The 21,894-nt window shown below is 35.9% G+C and overlaps 1 protein-coding gene across 4 annotated transcripts in view; it reads left to right on the top strand.

The window, feature by feature from the left end:
• Positions 1 to 21,894, top strand: part of PPP2R3A (protein phosphatase 2 regulatory subunit B''alpha) — a 199,353-nt gene that overhangs the window by 119,360 nt on the left and 58,099 nt on the right. For all 4 annotated transcript variants that reach the window (XR_014300574.1, XM_082690862.1, XM_082690861.1 and 1 more), the window contains 5 exons: positions 5,632 to 5,706; positions 12,965 to 13,051; positions 16,845 to 17,001; positions 19,358 to 19,406; positions 20,182 to 20,271. Coding sequence is in view for 3 of the 4 variants with exons in the window: in XM_082690862.1 (XP_082546988.1) it covers positions 5,632 to 5,706; positions 12,965 to 13,051; positions 16,845 to 17,001; positions 19,358 to 19,406; positions 20,182 to 20,271 (458 nt within the window). In the remaining variant the exon portion in view is untranslated. The remainder of the gene's footprint in view (positions 1 to 5,631; positions 5,707 to 12,964; positions 13,052 to 16,844; positions 17,002 to 19,357; positions 19,407 to 20,181; positions 20,272 to 21,894) is intronic.

Genomic DNA, 21,894 nt, shown 5'->3' with positions numbered 1-21,894 from the left:
TAGCCAAGAATTAAAAGCAAACTAAATGTCCATCAGTAGATGGATGGATAAAGAGAATGTGGCATATACATATAATGGAATATTAGTCTGCCTTTAAAATAAAAGGAAATTCTGTTATATTCAACAGCATGGATAAAATTTGAGAACATTATGCTAAGCGAAATAAGCCAGTCTCAAAAAGACTGTTACTGTACTGTCGCACTTATATGGGGTATCTGAAGTAGTCAGACTCCTAGGAAAAAGAAAAGTAATTGCCAGAAGCTGGGGGAGAGTGTGTGGGAAGTTGTTGTTTGGTGGGTATGGAGTTTTGATCATTTGGGATTGGGGTGGGAGGGATCTGTTGTACAACAATGTACAAGTTGTTGACAATATTGTACTATATACTCAAAATTGTTGGATGAATTTTATGTTACATGGCATTTTTTTCTGCAAAAAGAACAGAAAGCTGGATGGCTATATTAATACAGACAGAGTAGTTTTTAAAGCACATAATACTGCTAAGTAAAGATAAACGGATCAGTTCATCAAGAATGTAACAACTCATGAAGAATGTAACAAAAATTATAAGGAGATCAATTCATCAAGAACATAAAAACTTGTAAAGAATATAACAACATGGGGGCACCTGGGTGGCTCAGTCATGAATGTCTGCCTTCAGGTTGGGTCATAATGCCAGAGTCCAAGGATCAGCTCCTCATCAAGTTCCCTCCTCAGAGGGCAGCCTGCCTCTCCCTCTCATTCTTCCTGCTTGTGTTCCCCCTCTCGCTGTCTGTCTGTCTGTCTCTCTCTCTCTGTCAATAAGTAAATAAAATCTTAAAAAAATATATAACAACATGACAATTCAAAATGCTTATGTACTGTATAACAGACTTTCAAATGCATGAAGCAAAATCTGATAGAACTTCATGAGTACATTCACAATTATAATTGTAGATTTCCATGTGCTGTTCTCAGTAATGAACAAGCTGAAGAAAAATCAATAAGGATATAGAACATTTAAACAGCACTATCAACCAACTTGACCTAATTGACATTTATATTACACTTTACCAAACAACAGTAGAATACACATTCCTTTAACATGTACACAGAATATTTACCAAGATAAACCATATTCTGGGCCATAGAAAATCTCCATAAAAATTCAAAATTCAGCTCATAAAGTATTTCTTTTACTTTAATGGAATTAAATTAGAAATAATAAAAGATTTCCAGAAAATTTCTAAATATTTGATAACTAAATAACACTTTTAAATAACCCATGAGTCAGAGAAGAAATGAAAAGGAAACAAATATCTTGAACTGAATGAAAACGAAAACACAGCATGTCGAAATTCATGAGATGCTGCTTAAAGCTGTGTTTAATAAGTGAGCTTAGAAAGTTTACAAATAACATGATCAGTATATAAAAATCAATTTTCTTCCTACATACTAGCAACAAACAATTAGAAATTGAAATTTTAAAAATACCGTTTATAGGGGCACCTGGGTGGCTCAGTGGGTTAAGCCGCTACCTTCAGTTCAGATCATGATCTCAGGGTCCTGGGATCGAGCCCCACATTTGGCTCCCTGCTCGGCTGGGAGCCTGCTTCCCCCTCTCTCTCTTCCTGCTGCTCTGCCTACTTATGATTTCTGTCTGTCAAATAAATAAAATCTGTAAAAAAAATTACCATTTATAATACCACCTCAAAATATTAAATACTTAGAGATGAATCTGACAAAAGATGTGCAATACCTGCACACAAAATAGAGCAAAACATTGATGAGAGAACTTAAAATATGATTTATATAAATGGAGGGGGCACCTGGGTGGCTCAGTCAGCTAAGCCGCTGCCTTCAGCTCGGGTCATGATCCCTGGGTCCTGGGATCAAGCCCCACATCGGCCTCTGTGCTAGGCGGGGAGTCTGCTTCGCCCCCGCCCTGCCTGCCTCTCTGCCTGCTTGTGATCTCTGTCTGTCAAATAAATAAATAAAATCTTAAAAAAAAAAAAAAAGATAAGCACCACAGTATGAATATTACAATCAGGTTTCACAGATGGCTGCTAAAATTGGGGCATCTTGGTGGCTCAGTCAGTTAAGATTCTGCCTTCAGTTCAGGTCATGCTGCCAGAGTCCTGGGACTGAGCCCTGCATCAAGCTCCCTGCTAAGTAGGGAGTCGTCTTCTCCCTCTTTTTCTACCATTCTTCCCTGCTTGTGCTACCTCTCTCTCTCTCTCTGTCTCTCTCAAGTAAATAAAATCTTTTTTAAAAAGTGACTGCTGAAATCTGTGGGCAAAAATTTGCCAAGAAACAGAATATTGGCAGTCTTAAAGTATATCCCCCCACAATATTTATTAATTATTAAGGGAGAATAATAACTGTATGGTGAAGAACCCAGAAGTTCCCATTTCAGCCAAGTGTGTTCAAACTTAACTCTACAAGATATAAGACATACCGACATCACATAGTCTTGTATGACTGTAAAGCGCACAATACCACTTATGTAGTATAACTGCCGAAAATGTATAATCTTAATCTAATCATGAGGAAACATCAGACAAAACCATGTTGAAAAAGTCTACTGACTAGAACTCATTAAGAGTGTCAGAATCATGAGGGGTGCCTGGGTGACTCAGTTGGTTATCCATCTGACTCTTGATTTCAGGGTTGTGAGATCAAGCCTTGCATCAGGCTCCATGCTGAGCATGAAGCCTGATTAGGTCTCTCTCTCTCTCTCTCTCTCTGCCTCTCCCCATTTATGCTCTCTCTCTCTCTCTCAAAAAAAAGTTTATTTTAGGATTATGAAGTACAAGACTAAGGAACTGTAGAAGATTGGGAGAAACCAATGAGGCACAAGAGCTAAATGCATCAACAAAAGGCAACCTATAGAATGGGAGAAGATATTTGCAAATGACTTATCAGATAAAGGGCAGGTATCCAAAACGTATAAAGAACTTAGTAGTCTCAACACCCAAAAAACAAAAAATCCAGTCACGAAATGTGCAGAAGACGTAAATAGACATTTCTCCAAAGAAGACATACAAATGGCTAACAGACAGATGAAAAAATGCCCAACATCACTCCTCATAAGAGAAATACAAATCAAAACCACAATGAGAAACCACCTCATACTGGTCAAATGGTTAAAACCAACAACTCAGGGGCACCTGGGTGGCTCAGTGGGTTAGGCCGCTGCCTTGAGCTCAGGTCACGATCTCAGGGTCCTGGGATAGAGCCCCGCATCGGGCTCTCTGCTCAGCGGGGAGCCTGCTTCTCCCTCTCTCTCTGCCTGCCTCGCTGCCTACTTGTGATCTCTCTCTCTCTCTCTCTCTCTCTGTCAAATAAATTAATGAATAAAATCTTTAAAAAAGAAAAGAAAAGAAAAGAAAAACTTTAAAAAAAAAACCTAACAACTCACTAAACAACAGATGTTGGTGGGGATGTGGAGAAAGTGGAACCCTCTTTTACTGTTGGTGGGAATGCAATTTGGTACCACCACTCTGGAAAATAGTATGGAGGATCCTTAAAAAGTTAAAAATAGAACTACCCTATGACCCAGCAATTGTACTACTAAGTATCCATCCAAAGGATACAAAAATACTGATTCAAAGGGGGCACATGCACCCCAATGTTTGTATTGGCAATGTCCACAGTAGCCAAAATAGAGCCCAGATGTCCATTGACTGGTGAATGGATAAAGAAGAAACGGTCTATATATATGATGAAATACTACTCAGCCATAAAAAAGAGTGAAATCTTGCCATTTGCAATGACATGGATGGAACTAGAGGGTATTATGCTAAGCAAAATAAGTCAGAGAAAGACAGGTACCATATGATTTCACTCACATGTGGAATTTAAGAACCAAAACAGATGAACATAGGGGAAGGGGAATTAAAATAGGATAAAAAGAGGGATAAAAATCGTAAGAGACTCTTTACTATAGGAAACAAACAGGGTTGCTCAAGGGGTGGAGGATGGGGGGTAACTGGGTGATTGTCATTAAGGAGAACACTTGTAATGACCTCTAGGTGTTATATACAACTGATGAATCACTAAATTCTGCCCCTGAAACTAATAATACACTATATGTTAACTAAATTTAATTTAAATTAAAACAATTTTTAAAAAAGAACTAAATGTGGTGTAGAATCCTGGAACAGAAAAGGACACTAAGAGAAAAGCTGGCAACATTTGAATGATGTTTGTAGGTTTACTTTTGTGTCTGTGTTCACTTCCTGGCTTTGATCATTGTACTATGGTTTGTAAGTTGTTACCATTACGGGAAAAGGGCATAGAAAATCGCTAATATTTTTGTAACTTTCCCTAAGTCTTAAATTATTTCCAAATAAGAGGTTAAATAGGAGGTCCATTGGTTTGAGACCACGTTGGTAGATATGGACAGTTAACTGTTCTGAAGAATCAAAGAAAAGAGGTATAACTGATGTCTGCCCATTTATGCCAATTAATAGCTTATATCCATGTTGCCGTTGCTGTTGCCTCTGGTTATTAAATTAACAGTAATTATTTCCAGTAGTTTCTCTAGGCTCATTCAAAGTGCTTTAAAAATCTTATTAGAGGGGTTGCTCAGTGGGTTGAGCCTCTGCCTTCAGCTCCGGTCATGATCTCAAGGTTCTGGAATCAAGCCCCGGGTCAGGCTTTCTGCTCAGCAGGGAGCCTGCTTCCCCTGCCACCTCACTCTCTCTCTGCCTGCCTCTCTGCCTACTTGTTCTCTCTCTGTCAAATAAATAAATAAATAAAATCTTTTTTAAAAATCTAATTAGAAAATAAAAATGTTATTTCATGGTTTTAATATTCTAATAGTCTTCCATGAGAATAAAATAGCAGATTTTAAAATAAAAATAAAATCCTAAATTGAAAATAGATTTGTCCACACAGTTATTTTGAAGGACATTAGCTGACTCCCACAATTGAACAGATTTCAAACTTAGCTACATGGCTATTTTTCTCCCTCAGAAACTTCCCAAATCTCTAGGTTAAAAAAAGAATCGTTGTAGTTAGCTTATATCTTACCATCTTTTCTGTGTAAATTTCTCTTAACAACCCCTATCCCAGAATCTGTAGGGTGAGTTTCCCTGACATGCCTTGACATGTTAAAATTACTATACATACCCCTAAGATACATGATTCATAAATCACCAAATAATAGCTAAATTAAAATTTTAATGCTTTATTAAAGTATGCTAGCATATCAAAAGCACACCTAAGTATGCTTGTAATAAAACTTTAATGTAATAAAGTGTTAAATTTTATTTTATTTTATTTTATTTTAAGATTTTATTTATTTATTTATTTGTCAGACAGAGATCACAAATAGGCAGAGAGGCAGGCAGAGAGAGAGGAGGAAGAAGCAGGCTCCCTGCTGAGCAGAGAGCCCAATGCGGGGCTCGATCCCCGAATCCCAATCCCCGGACCCTGGGACCACGACCTGAGCCGAAGGCAAAGGCTTTAACCCACTGAGCCACCAGGCGCCCCTAAAGTGTTAAATTTTAAATGCTTTAAAAAGAGCAGGTTCGCTCAACTGGCTAATTATTCTACAGGAAGGAAAAATTCTTTTCAAGTGTTAGTTTTTCTTTTTATTTTGCTCTTTGGTATGTTTATTTATTTAGTTTTGGTTTTAATCTTCTTCAGGATGTGGTGGATACACACCCTGGCCTCACGTTCCTGAAAGATGCTCCAGAATTCCACTCCCGCTATATCACCACTGTAAGCTGAGTCTTCTTTTTTCTTAATAGAGATCTATAAGTCTCCTTTGTGCAGGCTTTCAGATATCTATGCAAAAAGTAACCTGAGCTATAATGATTATTTTAAGTGGGAGGAAGGTACAGTAAAATTGAATTAGTTATTTGTATCTACTTTCCTTCTTATTAAGTACCAGTGTATACAGAATTAGAGTAATATATTCATTCTGTCTGGTCTTATGAGGTACACTCTTTGCTTTGTTATTAATAATGATACTCAGTTGATATTGAGCATTTACAAGCAGCCTTTCCCAGAAAAGGATGTATCTCAAATTTAGAACTAGAAATGGTAATGAGAAATAGCTTATATATAATCAGAAGAAAAAAAAAAGAATTTAACATAGCATAATCACACTCTCCCATTTTGTGAGGTGTTCCCATGCCCTGTTTCTGAGGCATGACCTCCTTTGACCAGTCACAGTCAAGGCATGAAGTCAGAGCACACCAGCCTGTGGTGCACATTGCAGCCGTGTCCAGCATTCTTTGCCCTAGCTCCCAGATTATCTCTGCAGGAATTCCAGAGGTGAGCCCCAGGACAAATCCATCCATCACAGCCACACTCAAGTGAGTTAGCCCTTGCGTCTGGCTCACACACCCCAATAAGATTACAGGGCGATCACCCCCAAGAAAAATCCTCTCATTCTTAGAGTCCTTTTTGTTGGCTGTGAATTTATTGGATTCTGTCAAGTTACAGAATACTACCATTCTTTTTCTCCTTTCAGAACTTCATTCTTGGCTTTTACATTGGCTCTCTGTTGTAAAACTTTGTAAGTCTTTCTTTGAGCCAGAAGGTGTCACTGTCTTCTAAGACTATCTCAGAAGTGATATTTGCCTGTGAAGCACACCACTACTGTTGTGAAGTGCTGCCACAGTCACCCTGGTGCAGTCACCCTTGTTTCTCACTTGGATTACTTCTACTTGGTCTCCCTGCTTACACCTTCATTGCCCTACAGTGGTCTCCACAAAGCAGAGTAATCCTTTGAAAATGTAAGTCTGTTCATGTCACTCCTCTGTTCAAAGCCTCCAGTTGCTTCCCATCTCACTCAGAGGAAAAGCCAGAGTCCTTGCTAAGACTTCCCATAATCCCCCCACCACACACACACACACACACACACACACACACACACACACACACCATCCCACCCCACCCCCACAACCTCTGTGCTCTCATCTCTCCTTTTACCCTGCCCCTCACTTACTGTGCTTTGCTCACAACTGCATCCTCTCTGTTACTGGAACACACTAACTCCACTTCTGCCTCAGGTGCTTTTCACTTCTTTCCTCTGCCTGAAATGCTCTCTGCAGATACCCACATGACTTCTTCCTTCATTTACTTCATTCCAACTGTGCATTCAGAAATTCCCTTATTAGTGAGGCCTTCCCTAAACACCCTTTACCTTCTTCATCCTTCTTTTCCCTCTGTCTCCTCCCCCTACACTCTCTATTCATTTGTTCTACCTTATTTTTCTTCTCAGATTTTATATCATATAATATTTTAAAGCTTAAAATCTCCTTCTCTATGATAGAAATTCCACTGAAGCAGGGAATTTGTCTATGTTTTTCACTACAGTATCTCCAATACCTAGAATAGTGCCTAGCGCATATTAGATAAACAGTATGTATTGAATAAATAAATGAAATTATCCATGCTTAAGAATCCTACACATTGACTCTGGCTTAAACTCCATAGGAAATTACTGAGTTCTGATTGTTGATTGTTCTGTAAATTCAGGGCATGTTAACAGCGTAATTGAGAATCTTAAGAGCTAGAAAAGATCCTAGAGAGAATCCAGCCCAACCCTCTACGAATTCAGAAAATACTCTGTATAGAGGAACTTGTTATTGGAATTTATTCTTAGAAAAGATGTTAAATAGCAGAATTTTAAAATAGAGATAAATTTTCTGTCTCTACACTTTTTATTTTGGTATTTGTTAAAGTACCTTGGACCCATGATGGTCTGTATCATCTAGCAAGTGGTCCCCAGGAATTTATAATTTCAGGGTGAAAAGCCATGAAACAATTTTGTTCACATGTAATTCACATTTTCCTAGAAATTCTATTATGTTAATCATTAAACAACTAAATTGGTCAATTCACAATATAATTAATTATCTCTGCTGACATATATTCATGGTCTTTGCATATTATTTATATTTTTAAAACTCACACTCTGTTATTATTATGCTTTTTTATCCTCAATTCACAAAAATAAATCCATTACCCAGAAATAATTACTAAATTGTAAAATACTTGGGATGAAATATTGATAATAGGGCAATTCAGAATAGCATCGTAACAAATAGTAAACAAGATCCCATTGAGAATATAGAATGTGAATCTCTGTGTACTAAGATAAGTGTATCTATTGTAATAACCTCATAGTACCATCTGAAAAAGGAAAGTGCAAATAAAAAGTATTACATGAATATCTGGAAACAGTATTTTTTTTAAAGGTCTGGTTATTTTTTCTCCCTACTGCCTCTTCTGTTGTGAAATCTGGTCAAATAATAGTATGAAGTCATTGGAACTTGTGCGTTACTTCAGAGCACAGTTTTTCTAGAGCAAATCAAAATAAGTTTTCTAGTATGAAATTAATGAATGTTGTTAATGGCATAAAAGCGAATGACAAAGACATCATTCTCTATCTTGTTCAGAGCAAAAACTGTTAAGTTCACACTTTCTTAGAAACTTAGCCTCAGAATTAAAGATAAATATCTTAGAAAAAGCAAAATTGATTAGTCATTTGACCCTATCAAATGTTATATAATCTCAGTGGCATGTAGTATTAAACAATACATTTTTTTGTTGTTGGCATGCTAGAGTTCTTTTTATCAATTTCACTTTAGTCAGAAGAAACTACTGACACAAAGGATGACACAAATACTAGTTTTAGTGTGACACTCATATGGTGAAATTTGGGCAACTTTTATTTTCTGTTTATCACTGAAAAACCTATGACTTAGGAAAAGACTTTTCTTTTTTTTTTGTTTAGTTAATTATTTTGTCAGCTATTTCCAGACTGGATAGACAGAGCCCCAACTATGCATACAGCAAAAAGAATATCACTACCCATATAAGAGAATGCACCTAAAGTTACTCCATATTCTCCTTTATTTCCAGAGACAAGTTGGCATTTAAGAAATAGGTCTCTTGATACTGAATGAAAATGAAAATTGGAAATACTAACAAATTAAAGCCCTTGAATTTGCAGTTTTGCATGCTGTGTAAAGAAATTACCAGTGAATAAAAGACTGCTTATCCTAGCTGGCATATGCTGACTTTTTTGAGGAAAGAGGTGCTCATGTGAGTTTTTAAAATGAACAATGAGATTGAAAATACTTCTTTGTGACACTGGTAATGGCAGCAAAGACATTTCTCTGGCGTGCTCAGATGGTATCTTAGTGATAGCTTCAGTGTCTTCATTGGCCTGAAGCCATCACTTTAGGCTGAAATGCCAGGATTTTAATTGTTGAAGACAAGGTACTGATATTTCTTGAGATGACTAAACTGTGGTGGAGACTGCTCATCACCAACAACTTGGCTCTTTCCCCTTTAGAATTTTTCCTCTTGATAGAGAAAGGAGGAAATTTGTATTAGATAGATTTTTTTTTTTAAGTCCAAATTCTGCAGAGAACCATGGAGAAATACTTTTTGGAGCCATACTAACCAGAGGGTGACCAGTCAAGGATCTTTTCACCATTTCCCCGCCAGGTAGAAGAACCATGCTTCCAGCATTTGAGAATGTTCCTCTGCATAAATTACCTACAGTGAGCCATCTCTGTAATTTTTGTGCCCACATCCACTCCACTTTGTCAAAACCTGTCTGACAGCTACCAAACACTTGCTCAAATTTCTGGTGACCTACACTTGTGAATTAGAGGTTTCCGGTTCAGTAGTTATAAGGAAAAAGAAAGGAAACTAATTTAAAATTCAGACTATCAAGGTGACTAGAGATCCCTTGGTAAAAAATTAGCAAATTTCATTCCACTTATTGGTAATAAACAGTTATTCTTACTATTAACAATTCTTTTTTAAAAATTTGCTATTTAAAAACTGGGATTAATTTCTTTTTTATTTACCTAAAAGTAGTAGAACAAAATTAGGGGGAAAAATCAAGGGTAGATGTAGAACCAAGCAGCCACATGTTCTCACCACTAGATGGTGCCCCTACTTCAGTAAGCTAAAATGCTGACTCAGTAATGTGGACACCAATAAATGTGCTGATGAAGTGGGGCTACTGAATAGAGATTTAGACTATGGAAAAATGGACTACAAGTACATTTTTTCATATTATTAGATAAGTAAGTTAGCAGAGGCTAAAAGTAGAAAACGTTTAACAGTCAACATTTGTGAATTTTTAAAATTCTGTCAAAAAAACAAAAAATGAATAACAAAATAAGCAAAAATAAATACAGATCAACGCTGTATCATTTTAAGTGTAACACAGTACCTCCATAAATAATACAAAATATTTGAGGCATATATAAATATAAAATTTTGGTAGCTAGGAAACTTAGATTTTAGTTAAATTTATATTTAAAATCAAATACTAAGGATAAAAATATAATCATATTCAACATAGAAAATTTTGGTGTAATGATACGTTTTGAAATTGACTTTACTTTAGAGAGGAGACATGGAACTATGATAAATGGTATTCTTATTGTTTATTTTCTATATATAATTTTTATGCTAAAAATCCTCCATCTTTTTTTTTTCTCCATCTTTTTTATATGAACTTTGATTAACGAGGACACATGAGGCAATGATCACTGGGTATTATATAAGACTGATGAATCACTAACTTCTACCATACAAATTAATTGTATGTTAATTAATTGGTTTTAAATTTTAAAAATAAAATTAAAAATTTCTAAAACCAATAATACATAATATGTTAATTGGATTTAAGTTTAAAAAAAAAATACACTGTTGAGTAAGATACCATGGGTTTGAACTGCATGGACCACTTATATGCAGATTTTTTATAGCACTGTAAATATATTTTCTCTTCCTTATGATTTTCCTAATATTTTCTTTTCTCTAGCTTGCTTTATTATAAGAATACAGTATATATAGTACGTATATAATATACAAAATATGTGTTAATCAACTGTTTACATAATTCATAAGGCTTCCAGTCAACAGTAAGCTATTAGTAGTTAAGTTTGGGGAAGTCAAGTTATAGTGTATTTTCAACTGTACATGGCTGGGGGTTGGTACCCCTACCCCATGAAATCTTGCCGTTTGCAACAACACTAATTGACTTTGAAGACATTATGCTAAATGAAATAAGTCAGAGACAAATATTACATGATCTCTCTCATATGTGGAATCTTAAAAAATAAAACCAAGATAAAGAAAACAGATTGATGATTGCCAGAGGCAAAATGGTTGGAGAGTCAAAAGGTATAAACTTCCAGTTATAGAATAAGTAATAATGGGGACGTAAAGTAGAAACATGGTGACTGTTGTTAATACTATATAGTACTATATAGTACTATGTATAATTAATACCATATATAATGTAGTAATATCAATATATTGCACATTTGAAAGTTGCTAAGAGAGTAAATCTTAAAAGTTCTCATCACAAGAAAAAAAATCCATAACTCAGTATGGTGGCAGATGTTCAGGGGACTTTCTGCAGTGATTATTTTGCAATATGTACAAATATCAAATCATGTCTTACACCAAAAAGTGATATAATGTATATCAGTTATTTCTCAAATAAAAAAATATATCAAGCAATTGATACTGATACTCAGAGCACCATATCAAGCACTGGGTTGCAAGTCAAGAAAGAACTGGTACCTTGGAGTTTGGAGGTGATAATGGTCAAGTTGCACCAGTGTTTAGAATAACACCATAGGATGAACTGAAGGAGACTCACGTGACAGTTGAAACACAGAAGACAGAGCTCTACCCCAGTGCCTGTTCTGACGCTTCCTGTGGAGTTAGCAGTTGAGCTAGATTCTGAAGAGTCAGGAATTAGCACTACTATAGGATATGGACAACTGGGCAGCAGAAATCTGGGCCATCATTCTGAGGATATGTTTTCCCTGCTCTGTTTGAGAATCACTCTCTTTGCTAAGGAATCCAGAAGGGGAATGGTGGTTTAGTCCCTCAATGGGCCTACTCTTTGGAGAGATGTCCAAATATTTTCCCTTTTTTGTTCTTGCCCTAAAATAACTTTTAAAAAAGATCTAACCTTTTCCATGATAAAAACCACCAAGGATACAGGATTTCTATTAGATAATCAAAACCAAAGGCAAAGTGTCAAAAAAAAAAAAAAAAAGGCTGCTTATGATGAGCACTTGTTGTTATATTTAAGTGATCAATCACTAAATTCTGCTCCTGAAACCGGTATTACCCTATATGTTAACTAACTAGAATTTAAATAAAACCTTGAAACCAAAAAGATATAATGCTTCATTTTGGAAGAAAAAAATAAAACTAGTGGGTCATAGGGAAATTAAATGTGTAGGCATAACCCCAGGTAAAACTGACTACGTTGTGGCCTCCTCCCTCCAGGATAGCAGCCAATCCTTCTCCAATCCTCCACTACACCCCAACAAACATGTCATCAATCTCAGACACATTTGCTACCCGTTCCCTCCTCTCTCATCCTGTCCAGGGTCTTCTCCAGAGTTTCACATCTGTTATTGAACTCTTTAAATGCTAGCTAATAACAAAATTGCTCATGCCCAAGTAAGGACTTAGTATTAGAGATATCACAGATGTATTTGAGTTTCCAGAAAGAGTCTGGAAGACAAGAAGTCTTTAAGAGTCCAATGAATAAGGCTATAATAACCAGAATAAAGCCGTCTTAAATCGTACCATGTTGGCAGCCATTCTTATGACCTATGAGTTGTTAAGCCAACCCAATGTGTATTTCCCACCTCATTTGCCTTCCTAAAACATTCACCCAATAAACACTGCTTGAATCAGGCATCACTATATAAGATGAGAGGTAAATAAAGTGACATCTAGGTAGCTGGGAAATGCAGGCCTGTGAGCAAAGAGTATCTTTATTATTCTTGGAATTATGAGGAATGTGGTGTGGATTTTTAAAATATCATTAGTTTTTATTAGAAATTACACTTTCCTTAATCAGAAAAACAAAACGTAGCTTGGTTCAGGAGACATTCGTAAAATGGCCTTTGGTGAAGTAATACATATCTTCAGTGTTTTTATTTTATTTGTTTCCTTTTGGAACCAGGTTATTCAGAGAATATTCTACACAGTCAACAGATCTTGGAGTGGAAAAATAACTTCGACAGAGATAAGAAAAAGCAACTTTTTGCAAGTATGTCTCTCATTAAAATTCATATATAAAGAACAAGTTAGGGATGCCAAGCTTCTGCTTTCAGGCTATGATACCAGGGTCCTGGGATCAGTCCACATCAGGCTTCCTGCTCAGCAGGGAGTCTGCTTCTCCCTTGGTCTGCAGGTCTCCCTGCTTGTGTGCTTTCTCTCTTCTCTCTCTCTCACAAATAAAATTTTTTTTTAATTAAAAAAAAAATAAAGAACAAGTTAAATAATATTCTTATTTCATTTAACAAATGTTTGAGAGCACTTTGGCTACTTTCAGTCATGAAGCATTTACCAAATACCTGGGTGTTGGGGAGATCAAAGATGAATAACAAGGGATTTTTATATCAAGGTACATGGACTAAAAGAAAAGTGCACAGTCACATCTGATGAAAATTTCCACAGAAATGGGTAACAAATATGCAGGGAAGGCCTCACAGAAGGCCTGGCATGTGGTCTTAATCTTGGAGGGTATTGGAAATTTATCAAAATAAAAAATTAGAAGGGGATTCCAGGTAAAGGGAGCAACATAAGCAAAGCCCCAGAAGCATGAAAGTGTCTGCAGTCTAAGAACAGTCTAAAGCAGCCAGTGGCTCTGCAGAGAGTAACCATTGATACAGCCTCAGGGGTGAGATGGGCTGGGTTAGGAAAGGCGTTGCAAATGGAATAGAGGGGTTGCAACTTGATCCTTTCAGTAACAACTCTATCCAGCTCCTACTAGAGTGGAGAAAAATACTAAAAAGTCCTTTTAAGAAAGAATACTTTCCTTTCAATTATTTTATTTATTTTACCAAATAAGAGAGAAAGTGTATAGACCACTAGTGGGAGCCTTTTACCGAGATAATCCTCATGCCTGATTGTTCAAGCTTCCATTAACCTAAAGAAACAATTGTTCATACTTGAAAGGAAAAGAAATATTTTATTTTCAATGAATCAAACTAAATGAAGCTTAGGCTAATAATACAACCTTATATACTCTTTATTTTTCCCTGTCTTCATCTGGGACAAAGTAATGAAGACTTGGCAAAATTAGCAGCCCATAATTCATATAAAAACCTTTTTTATTCCAAAATGAATAGTAATTATCCTGCCTCTCTCATGGGATGGGTTGGGTTGAGATGGCAGTAATTCCATAAAAGAGGCCTTCCACCTTAAGAATGGTAATCCCTCACATTCCCGAAGCACATTAGAGTTTGTAATAGTTTCTGGCCTTACTGTAATATATATATTTTTTTAATTGATAAAATTTGAGGTGCAGATATGGTTGAATAACTTAGATAAGATCTCACAGCAAGTAAATGGCCAGTCTGGAAACAGAAGTGTTCTTTTTAGGGCATCATTTAATTTTTCCCCCTCTTCCCTATCTCTCTCCCACTCTTCCTATTAGTACATTATTCATGAATGTATGCTCATGATTTATATGCTCATAAAGCATTCAAATAATATGAAAATATCTAGAATAATTAGCAGAAGTCACTGTCTACCTCTTCACCCTACAATTTCATTCTTTTTCCCAGAGGGAACCCATCCATACTATGGTTTTATTCCCTTATACGTATACATGGAGTAAACAGTTTTATTTTGTTTCTTTTTTTTTTTTTTTTAATTCTACCCATTTATTTGACAGACAGAGATCACAAGTAGGCAGAGAGGCAGGCAGAGAGAGAGGAAGGGAAGCAGACTCCCGCAGGGAGCCCGATGCAGGGCTCGATCCCAGGACCCCGGGACCATGACCTGAGTCGAAGGAAGAGGCTCCAACCCACTGAGCCACCCAAATGCCCCAACAGTTTTATTTTGTATGGCTGCTTTTTTGAGGTGGCTTTTTTTAAGTATATGAGATAATTTTGTTAATTTGGGTTTTTTTTTTTCCACTAACAGCATATCTTAACATTCTTTTCATTTCCATGCATATAAATCTTAACTGCTGCATCATCTATGGCGTGGCTCTACCATAACTAAATTACATATTCCCCTATAGAGGATGTTTAAGTTATTTTCAGGTTTTTCCTATTTGCAGTGATGCAGTAAATATCCTTATATTTTCCTTCTGTGTGTACGTAGGTAAGAATTTTTCTAGAATAGACTACTGGAGGGGAAATCCTGGATCAAATGGTATATGCATTTTCAGGGTTTTTTTTTTAAGATTGTTTATTTTTAAGTAATCTCTGCACCCAAAGTGGAACTCAGATGCACAACCCCAAAATCAAGAGTTGCACGCTCTACCAACTGAGCCAACCAGTAGCCCCAGTGTGGTTTTCAGTTTGATAGATCCTGCCAACTTAGTCTCCTGAAAACCTATACTAGTTCATACTTACACATTCATCAATAGCACAAGTTTTCTGTCTTTTTCATTTTCTGATAATCTGGTAGGGGAGAATGAGAACTCATTCTCAAGATTTGTTTTCTCCTTTATACATGTTAAAGAGCATTTTATAAAATAAAACATTACAAGCAATGTTTGGAAAACAGAAAAATCGTATTTCATCACCCTAATACAACTAATAGCATTTTTGTATGTGTTCTTCTAGTCTCATATAAATGTGCAGATTTTAGGATTTTACAGAATTCTTATTATGTGTAATCTTAACCCATATTTTGCATTTACCACATCATGGTTTTCCTTTGTTTCTGTGGAGTCTTTATAATTTTTACTGGCAACAGAATCTTCCATTAAGACGTTTTACTATAATAGTTTATGTTCTCAACTTGCCAGAATTGGTTTCCCAGTATTTACATTTTGGAATATAATTTCTCATTGAAGCAATCCATCCACGTTATGAAACAGTCACCTCTCTCCCTTGTAATATTTTTTACCTTGAATTCCATTTTATTTTCCAATAATATTGACACTTTTTTGGGTTTAGATATAGCTAGCATATATTTGTACTTTTTTAAAAACCGCCTTTTAAATTTTATTTTAGAGTTATCTCTTATGGATAGCGCATACCTAGATATGTTTTGGGGGGGTTGGTTTTTATACTCAATCTGAAAATACTTTAATATGGACACTTAATTCATTTACATTACTGTGATTGTTGATGTGTTTGATCTGATTTCTACCATCTCATTTTGTTTTTTCTATTTCTGAAGTTTTTTTATGGCTTCTTAAATCATTCTTTCTGAATCTTTCATTTCTGAAAACATCTTCATTTGTCTGCCCACTTGTATGATAATTACAAGAATTTTAAGAATTCTGGGCTCAAAATTATTGTTTCTGGTGTTTTCCATAGGGACACTCAGTCAGGGGAGCCCCAGTTTAATTTCCAGCACAGGACCCTGCAGCTCCATCCCTATGTCTTCTTTGCCAGGCCACCACACATCAGCACAATGCTATGTATAAGTCACCTTCACAGTAAACTTGATCTCATTACAAAGCCAAACCCTATATGTGGATTTCTACTCTACATAATAGAATATATGCTCACTCTTCATAATTTTGGAAAGTTACAAGCAGTGTCAGCTTATGACCATGTAATTCAGCCTGTTGTCTAATTGTTCTGGCTTGCTAGTCTGGACCTTTGATGGGCTACAGTCTCCTTGGTAACAGTCCTTCCCTTTCCTTGCTTTTAAATCCTCCACTGCATCTAACCCTTTGCTAAGTGTAATACAGAACTCATAAATGCTTATAGATTGATCATTTGATTAAAGTTTGGAAGAGGTTCCTGATTTGGTACTCAAACCAAAAATTTTAATTCAATTTAAAATTAAACTTTACTAGACCATATAACGGCCAAAGCCGGTTTTCATAATTTTAAAATAAATTAATCTCTCTCTTCATACTATTTCAGACTCTAGCCCTTTTGGAAGAAGAGGAAGATATAAACCAAATCACAGATTACTTCTCCTATGAACATTTCTATGTTATTTATTGTAAATTCTGGGAACTAGATAGTGATCATGACCTCTACATCAGCCAGGCCGATTTATCTCGATACAATGACCAGGGTAAGTCTTTTATAAGTGTTAAAACTTAGATATTTTGAAAAAGGCAAGAGTTATATGAATTGTTATATGAATGATAAATTCCCATTTCTTAAATTCTTTATCTAATCTGTCCTCTTAAATGAACCAAGAATTTTTAAGTGGGAATGGGTGAAGGTATCAATTTTTTATTTAGAAAGCAAGTATAGGAGAAGGGACTTACAGTAAGTAAACAATTAGAATCTTTGTTTTGATTACTTGCTGAGTCTTTATAGTGATGTTTATTTTCTAATGATGAATTGAATAAGATTCATACCTATGTAAAATTTATTTGAAAGAGAATATATGTATACCCTTATAAATTTCCCATTTTACAGTGTTTATGAATAGCCAAGGATGAAAATGTTTCTAACTTGACATTGTTTTCCAGGAATCATAAAAACTTACTTTTTGGAATTTAGTTCCTGAGTAAGTATTTTCCCTGCAGATGAATTTTGAGTACTTTCTTGTATCAGAAAGCAGAAATATCACATATCACATGATATTACGCCCTTTACTTCATTTTTACCAGTAGTAAACTTAGAAACTATTACATGATGGTTTACTGTTCTTCACCAAGCACCAAAATACATTGACTTGTTTTTTTTCTCATAAGATTGTCCCTGATCTATTCTTAAATGTCTTCTCAAGCACTGCTGATTTTTAAAAAATCAGCCCTTAGCCTTTTAGATGTAGCAAAGTACAAACCTTAAACAAATGCGTTAAATTTCACTTCTGTTATTTAGTATATCTGTGATTAACCATTTATATCTTAAGAAAAGGCTCATTCTATATGATGTCAAGTTTCATAGAACTTTCCATATATAAGAAAGAGTTCTACCTCTCAATTCTCAGGTCCCAACAACATATCAAGAGAAAATACTCGTGTACTTGTTGATAAACAAGCAGTACTTGTTTAGTACTCTACCCCCTTGTTCAGGTACTCGTAACCTTCCTGTCACCAGAATAGCACAAAAATGGAAATATTCACAGGTGTATCAGGTCAGCTTTATTAGCTCTGCACCTTCTAATCACCAGTGACCAGATCATCTATGGTAACATGTGGCCATGCAAAACCTTACAGGTTCTAAATCATGCTCTCTGGCTGATATACCATAATTCTCACCAAGTCCCAAAATATTGTAGATATACACCTAGGCCCGCATGATGAAGGTGTCACTGAGACCACCTAATTGCCAGTGCACCTACCTGTCCTAAATGGGACAGCATGATCTTCAATTTTAGGCTAAACTATCCGAATTTTAAAAATACCTTTTTTTTTTTTAAATTAAGTCCCATGCCTTTCCTATACAGCTCTCTATTTGTCTATCTAGTACAAATTATTAACCCCATAAATCAATGTTCAACAAAGTATAGAGGGTCCTTATATAAGCTTTTTGGCCAGGTATGGCTCTACTGACCCCCATATTCCTAACATCTTCAGCCAAACTAATTTTACCTTGGGCTGACTGTACCTAACTCTGTGCAGAAGAATTAGATGCTGGTAGCTACTAACTCTCTAATGACTCATCCCTTGTTTCAAAATTGTAGTATACATGCCATTTCCTGGGGCACTTAAAAGAAAGATTCCTGTCCTTACCAAATCCATGGGTCTGGGCTGTACTGGCATATCCTTTCAGTTAAAAGTAAAGCCTTTGGTTATTTTGAACCAATAATGAGGTACACTGCTACAGATTCTCTAGGATCTATCATCAAAAGTAGTATACTGTCTAAAGATATAATTGTGTCTCTGAGTAAAACTTACGATGGAATTTCTCAAATGATATGTTTTGTTATGTTTTGGACTTTTATGGAATAAGAATATTAGAAAAGTATGTTTCTGGTATGTTTGTGGTATCTTCTATGAAATTCTACTTGAAAGCATTTTCTGTTGTTTTACTCAAAGTCCCTTATATTACGAGCTGCCAGTCAGTTCCCCTTGAATTTCATGATAGGATAAACTTTGTCTTGTTTTAGAGGAAAAGTTGTCTTATTGAATAAGAGGATCAATACAAATTCTATACGTTTTTGTCGTAGTTGTCCTGATGTTCAGAACTAATCTGGTACTCAGCTACGGTAATACATTCCAGCTATCAGGCATAATCATTTGCCTGTTCTTTTTTTTTTTTTTTTTAGTGACTGATTAATTGATTATGCCGCCTTAGATTCTTTCAGAAATATAAATTATACATAGGTAAAAACTTAAATACTCCTAACCTCTCATTATTGAAGACTATTATGCTTTAGCTATGTTTTATGCTATTGAAAAGAAATTTGCCAAAAGTATTGCCTTTATGCAACATGTTTCTAACTCACTTTGTATCATTTTGTTTACATTTAGCTTCATCAAACAGAATTATTGAAAGGATATTCTCTGGGGCAGTAACAAGGTAAGAAAAAGCATCTGAGTTTAAAAATGAATTATGGATGTGGAACCTGAGTGGTTCAGTGGATTAAATAAGCCTCTGCCTTTGGCTCAGGCCATGATCTCAGGGTCCTGGGATCCAGCCCCATGTTGGGCTCCCTGCTCAGCCAGAAGCCTGCTTCTCCCTCTCCCACTCCCCTTCCTGCTAACTCTTTAAGGAAAAATGAATAAATTCCAGGTAACACTTTAACAGTCTTATTTGAGCACGACTTCCTGCACACCATGGCTTCATACAAGACAGTAGTAATTCTTTAATTTATGGGCATTAGTCCATTAAATACAGGTAACAGTATTGGTGATTATTTGCATTCAAATTGGAAACCAGACTGCTTTCTTCTTACCTGCATAGGTCTTCTGGTTTCACCCTCCAGGCCTTTGCAAACAATATAGGCAATGGAAGGGATACTCTTTGTTAGGTTTCCAGCCTTCTAATTTTTCTTTGACTTAATTTCCAAAGAAATATGTTGCTTTAGTGGCGCCTGGAAGGCTCAGTGGGTTAAAACCTCTGCCTTCAGCTCAGGTCATGATCCCAGGATCCTGGGATCAAGCCCCACATCAGGCTCTCTGCTCAGCAGGGAGCCTGCTTCCCCCAATCTCTCTGCCTGCCTTTCTGCCCCCTTGTGATCTCTGTCATTTAAAAAAAAAAAAAAAAAGATGTTGCTTTACTTCTTAGTCTGTCATCCTACTAAATTTATCTGAGTGATTGCTTAGGAAACTTTATGACCATGTGTTTTCTTCAGGGGAAAAACAGTACAGAAAGAGGGAAGAATGAGCTATGCAGACTTTGTTTGGTTTTTGATCTCTGAGGAGGATAAAAGGAACCCAACCAGGTATGACTTTTTTTTTTTTAACTTAAAATCAATTAATTAACTTAACAGTATATTATTAGTTTCAGAGGTAGAGTTTAGTGATTCAAGCTGGTATGTCTTCTAAATTTCCTTTGCCAGGAATGTCAAACACTTGAACAAAGCTTAAAAAAATCATGATGTATACTCAGTGGATGCCATCTTGACCTTAGGAGCACCAAGATAAATTACACTTAGTGTCTGCCCTCTCAGACTCAATGCATAGTCACGGCATATCAAGAGAAGTGCTTTTACACCCAGAAACAGAGGTGAAGTGACATGTGAGCTGGCCCTAAGAGTTAAATAGGACTAGGAAGCTTTTATATGAGATGTGGGAATATATATTAAGAGTTTCCATCTTGATGGTTCAGTGGTAAATTAGAGAGGGAAAGAAACAAATTGTGGATGACACTTATAGACAAATTAGAATCATCTCTTCCTTTTCCTTGGCACACTCAAACATACCTTGATTTGTAGTTGTGAACATACACATCTGTTTCTTGCCACTAATCTATCTCTTATTTAAGCCAAAATCTAGGTCCCTCTCTTCTTTTATTCCCAGCTTGTGTTAACACAGTACCCAGCACATAGTTTGTGCTTAGTACCAAAGGATGGAGAGGCTACAGTCCTTGGTGCTGCTTGCTAGTATAACTGCCTCAACTGTCTGTATGTTGGGTCTAGAAGTTATCTAAATGTTGGATACATGGTTTGGAAATCAAGGAAGTAGAAATAAAAGTAAGCTATTTCTTGGCAGCCTATTAGATTATTTTTAAATAGCTTTGTTTTCCATTTCAAATAATTTTTTGTCCATTATTAGACAATTTAGAAAACATGGATAAGCAGAGGAAAATAAATTTTAATACTAATAATTCTAACATGCAGAATAAGAGACTATTAAAAGTTAGTATATATTGTATAGTCTCTTTTATTATATATTTTTACTTACTTTTTAGATATTTAGATTAGTTCCATTGGATTAAGTCTTAATTACCATACACTCCCAAATTTTTATGGAATGCTTTCCAAAACAATAGTTATAGCTAAATGGTTGTAACATCCACTACTTTTTTCACTAACATAAATTCCCCAAAATGGAATTGTTAGGTTAAAAGGGTATAGACATTTTTTTTTAATATTTTATTTATTTATTTGACAGACAGAGATCACAAGTAGGCAGAGAGGCAGGCAGAGAGAGAGAGGTGGAGGAAGCAGGCTCTCTTCTCTGCAGAGCAGAGAGCCCGATGTGGGACTCGATCCCAAGACCCTGAGATCATGACCTGAGCTGCAGGCAGAGGCTTTAACCCACTGAGCCACCCAGGCGCCCGGGTATAGACATTTTTAAGGGCATTTATAAAAATTACTAAGTTGCTCCTTAGAAAAAGTGTATAATTTTATACTTTTATCAATAAGGTACTGAGCATATTTCCCATAACCCCTACTAACACAGGATGTTTTCCTCTTAAAAATATTTTCCAATTTGATAAATAAAAAGTATAATATTATTTTACTTTGCATTTGATTACTAATGAGGCTGAATTTTTTTTCATATGTATTCAGTCAGTTCTATTTCATTTTAGGCAGCTTGCCTTTTCAAGTCTTTTGCTCATT

The sequence above is a fragment of the Mustela nivalis genome (assembly GCF_964662115.1).
Source record: "Mustela nivalis genome assembly, chromosome: 1".
NCBI lineage: Eukaryota > Metazoa > Chordata > Mammalia > Carnivora > Mustelidae > Mustela > Mustela nivalis.
This window is presented reverse-complemented; position numbering and strand designations above follow the sequence as displayed.